The following is a 4,660-nucleotide window of genomic DNA, read 5'->3' as shown; positions in this document are numbered from 1 at the left end:
GTGCACTCCAGCGGGGAGCTGTTTCAAGAGTACAGATACGGTGACATCCGTACCTACCATGCCCCAACGCAGCTCACACCCACTCAGTTTCCTGCTGCCTCAATTGGCCTGCCTTCCCGGACCAAGACTCCTGCCCAGGTGAGGTAGCCGGGCGTCTCCCCCACTCTGTGGGGCATGTGCGTGGGGGGCTGTACAGCTCTGAAGCAGAAATGGGTTAGGAAGTCAGCCTTTCCCCTAAGGTGGTGGTTGAGGGACAGGTGAGCCTGTCAGGTACTTTGAATATGTTACTAGTGTCCTTGGGGGTTTAAAGGGGAGACTTGGGTATGAAAGGGTCACATCACACTACGGAGAGCTCCAGGTAGGGGGAAGAGCTCTTTGTGCCACGCACGGGAAGTGCGGTGGCTTCTCCTTATGGGGTGGGGAGGAAGGGAGTGGAACTTCTTAGCTGTGTCATGACTTGCGTGAGATAGCCTGCAGCTGACACCCTCCTGCGTGGCCGGTTGAGCCCTGTGTTGGGGCCCGGGGCCTGTGCATAGCAGACTCTGACTCTCCCTTTGCCTTCTTTTCCAACTCTAGGGGCCCCCTGACGGTGAGCCCTTGCAGCCCATTCAGCCCGCACCGTCCGCGCAGCCTGCTCCACCTGTGCCGCCCTGCAATCCCTCCCAACTCAGCCAGGCTGGCCAGCCGCCGAGTAGCAAGATGCCTCAGGTTTCCCAAGAGGCAAAGGGGACTCAGACAGGAGGAATCGAGCAGCCCCGCCTCCCAACTGTACCTGCAAACAGGCCGCCTGAACCCCATGCCCCCCAGGTTCAGAGGGCACAGGTGGAAGGCGGCCAGACTTCCTACCCTTCCCCCGTGTCTGTCTCCATGAAGCCGGACCTCCCAGCCCCTCTGCCTACTCAGGCTGCCCCCAAGCAGCCGCTGTTTGTTCCTACAACTTCAGGCCCCAGTACCCCACCAGGGCTGGCGCTGCCGCACGCTGAAGTCCAACCAGCCCCCAAGCCAGATTCTTCTCCACACTTGACTTCCCAGAGATCTGTGGATATGGTCCAGCTTCTGAAGGTGAGCGTGGGCGAGGGCTGGGCCCCTGTCTCCCAAGCTCTGTGCTGTGTTCAGTGTCCTAAGATTCCCCAGTTGACCTAGGCCAGCATGGCCAGCTCCCAGCTCCTCAGCCAGGAGCTCACTCTTGCTTTGTTTCCTTGTGAGCAGAAGTATCCCATCGTGTGGCAGGGCCTGCTGGCTCTGAAGAATGACACAGCTGCTGTGCAGCTCCACTTCGTCTCTGGTAACAACGTCCTGGCCCACCGGTCCCTGCCTCTCTCCGAAGGGGGTCCCCCGCTGAGGATCGCCCAGAGGATGCGGCTGGAAGCTTCACAGCTGGAAGGGGTGGCCCGAAGAATGACAGTAAGAACTTGTGGGCCCCAGTTGAGCCCTGCCCACTCTCAGGGAGGGCACAGATGTCCCCTGCCTGTCTCCTGGTATGGGACATAGTTCTGGCAGTGGACAGTGAAAGGCATACTGAGTGCCTTACTCCTGCACCCAGCAACAAAGTAGCCTCAGAGATAGGGGTTTTAATGGACTTAGCGTAGCGTCCTGGGTTGGACATGGACTGCCGTTTGGTTAGAAGGCTTCTGACCACTGGGTGCTCTGCCCCAGGTGGAGACAGATTACTGTCTGCTGCTGGCTCTGCCCTGTGGTCGTGACCAGGAAGACGTGGTAAGCCAGACAGAGTCCCTGAAGGCTGCCTTCATCACTTACCTGCAGACCAAGCAGGCAGCAGGGATCATCAACGTTCCCAACCCTGGCTCCAATCAGGTTGGTCTAGCATGGTGTCGCGTCCCGTCCTTCCTGACCTCTACCCCGTGTGTACACAGGAGGGGTGCTCTGTGGCAAGTGGGAGTGTGGTGGCACAGATCACCAGCAGGAGCTAGGGTATTCCAGCAGCTCCTGGAGGAGGAGGTGGACAAAGGGCATTCTGGATGGAGGGCACCAGCATTGTGTGGGAGGGGACCTGGGGAGCAGCCGAGGACCTTCTCGAGCCTGGTGGCATGGGCGCTCAGGGCATGCAGTAGTCATGGTGGGGACACTGACCTAGGCTGGCTGCCAGCCTCTGGTCTGTTCAGGGCCTGTTGGAAGCATGCTGGGGAGGGTGTGCCGAAGACAGAGGGTCCCACTTTGTCTCTCACCCCTTCTCCAGCCCGCCTATGTGCTGCAGATCTTCCCGCCTTGCGAGTTCTCTGAGAGTCACCTGTCCCGCCTGGCCCCTGACCTCCTTGCCAGTGTCTCCAACATCTCTCCTCACCTCATGATTGTCATTGCCTCTGTGTGAGCCACTGGACTATCACCACCTCAGGGCGTTTTCCCCGAGGTTCTGCCGGAAAAAAAAAAAAAAAACAAAAAACGACCACCAGACTACCCAGTCAGGCAGAGGAGCGGCTGCAGAGGGGACAGACCCCACTGCCAGACGCTGGCCTCCGTGCCTGCCCCGCTCCCAGGGACAGACCTCCCTGGGCGGTGGTGCTGCTGCCTTGTATGTTTACACGACGCTGTCGCCCAGGACATGCCACCAACTGAGGGGCTCACAGACACCTTGGGGCTGGGTTTCTCTCTTTTTGGAGAAAAGGAATAGGGCAGTGGAATTCATTTTTGTTTTTAAGAAACAAGAAAACAGGACTGCCTTTGCACTAAATTAGTGACTTGGACTTTTGCACAGTGAAGACAGGCTGTGACGCTCTGACAGACGTCTTGGTGTGTGTGAACACGTCACAGACGCTAATGCAGGACTCGAAACTTCTGCTGAAACCTTGGGGTCAAGGAACATTTCATTGGGTTTTGTTTTTGCCCCACCTCCTCTTCCCTTGCTCATTGGATGTGTCACCTCTTAACTCCTGCTGCCACCACCTTTGACTCACCAGGATGTACAGTTTACAGTGGAACAGGAGCAAACACACGATTTCCTTCCTTGGTGGGATATGCAGAACATGGGATGTGTGTATATATAAATATATAATATATATAAATATATATAATACTGACTTAAAAATCAAATTTCCCCGACATACATTTTTTTTAATCTGTGCCAAAAATGTGTTTTCAGAGAAAATCTTATTTTCATACTCAGACTTTGTATCGTCACTCATTTGTATAAGTGCGCTTCATGACAGCACGGGCGCCGCTCCCGCGATGTGCAAGTGTCACACCGCACCTGTACAAAGACTGGCCAACCCTCTCCTGTGTCCCAGACCTCTCCAGACTTCCTAACACTTATTAATTTATGAAACTGTTTTTCTCAGCGCAGTTTTGTTTTGTGTGTCCATTGGATTACAAACTTTATTAAAAAATACAAAACACCTCAGGTGTGAATGTGCTTGCTGCTCGGTGGGAGGGCCAGTGGGTGCTGGCTTAGGGAAGACAGCTAGCCTTCACCTCACCTTGGCTTTTACCCCACCCTCACTTAATCCTCCCCAAAAGATCATTTTGTGTCGTACAAAAGAGCCTTTTGTCGGGGATGAACTTCAGCATTTTCCAGTGTTCTAGTGTACGCAGATCCGTGTGAAGCTTCAAGGTCCTGATTGGCTCCGAGGTTAACCTGAAAAGCACTTCAGCCTTTGATGCAGTAGAAAACACCCCCTTGCAGAGGGATTTCTCCACAAGCCTGTGCTGGCGTTGAACCCAGGGCCTGGCACATGCTAGGGCTGGAGCCCCGCCCTAAGCCCCAGCCCGTGAGAAGCGTCTCACAAGCTCAGGTCCCTGCTCTTGCCCCTTCCCTTCCCCAGTATGCTGCCAGTGGCTCTTGCAAAGTCGGGAGCCAGAGCCTGACCTCCTGGTGCTCCTGGCGGTTCCGTTAGCCCTGTACCTGCTGCTTGATAGCAGTGCCGAAGCGGGTGTTAGGCTCCCCCACGCCTACAGGGACATAAATTAGTTGGCATTTTTCCCTTGCAGTATCAACGGGGTCCCTGTAAATATGCATGTGCACACAATACAGCAGTGTCTCCTAGCAAGGAGAGGTACACCTGTCTGCAAGGCTGTCCCACAGAAGCACCCCACTACATCCTTCTGTCCCTCCAGGCCAGCCTGCAGATGGACACTGGATCCCTGGTTCAGGGCACAGAAGTATTCCCAGAGGACAGCTCTGGCAGGGTTACTGGTGAAGCCAGTGCAGAGCTTTCTTGCTTCTCCAGGCCCAAAAGAACTCTGCGCTGGCCTGCTGGGCCTGGCACAACCCTGCCTACCTGGATCCTCTGAATGAATGCGCCCTTGAGCCAGGCCTGAAGCAGCGAATCAGGGCAAAGCCACTGAGGTCTTGAGGTGGGGTTAGTTTTGGAGGGGGACCTGGTGCTGTTTGGGGTGCCCGGCTTTCGGAGTAGTGTGGGCCTCCCCAAGGACCCGCTTCCTTCCCTAGCTGCCCAGCCCCGGGGCAGAGGAGAGCAGGGTCGCAGCAGTGCTCGATGGGGCAAACACGCAGGCCTGGGCCTGTAGGGTTGCAGTCTCAGCTCATGTGCTGCCACTGCCCAACTCGAGACACAGTGGGCTTGGGCACAGAGACGTCTGCAGCAGGGACAGCAGCACTTTTCCAGGAAGGCTGGTCTGGGACGGTGGAGCTCTTGTCACAGCTGTAGCTGCCAGCCCTCCCATTCCCCCAACGGGCCTACATGCAGCA

The 4,660-nt window shown here is 56.1% G+C and overlaps 1 protein-coding gene across 1 annotated transcript in view; it reads left to right on the top strand.

Annotated features, from left to right (window-relative positions):
* Positions 1-3,350, top strand: part of Spen (spen family transcriptional repressor) — a gene marked incomplete at its 5' end in the record, with an annotated part of 63,826 nt that extends 60,476 nt beyond the window's left edge. The window contains 5 exon segments of the mRNA XM_013507394.1: positions 1-138; positions 577-1,062; positions 1,210-1,404; positions 1,657-1,815; positions 2,198-3,350. Of these exon segments, the coding sequence (XP_013362848.1) occupies positions 1-138; positions 577-1,062; positions 1,210-1,404; positions 1,657-1,815; positions 2,198-2,329 (1,110 nt within the window).
* Positions 3,351-4,660: the final 1,310 nt, after the last annotated feature.

This window comes from Chinchilla lanigera, unplaced genomic scaffold (assembly GCF_000276665.1).
Source record: "Chinchilla lanigera isolate Chin_1 unplaced genomic scaffold, ChiLan1.0 scaffold00126, whole genome shotgun sequence".
NCBI lineage: Eukaryota > Metazoa > Chordata > Mammalia > Rodentia > Chinchillidae > Chinchilla > Chinchilla lanigera.
This window is presented reverse-complemented; position numbering and strand designations above follow the sequence as displayed.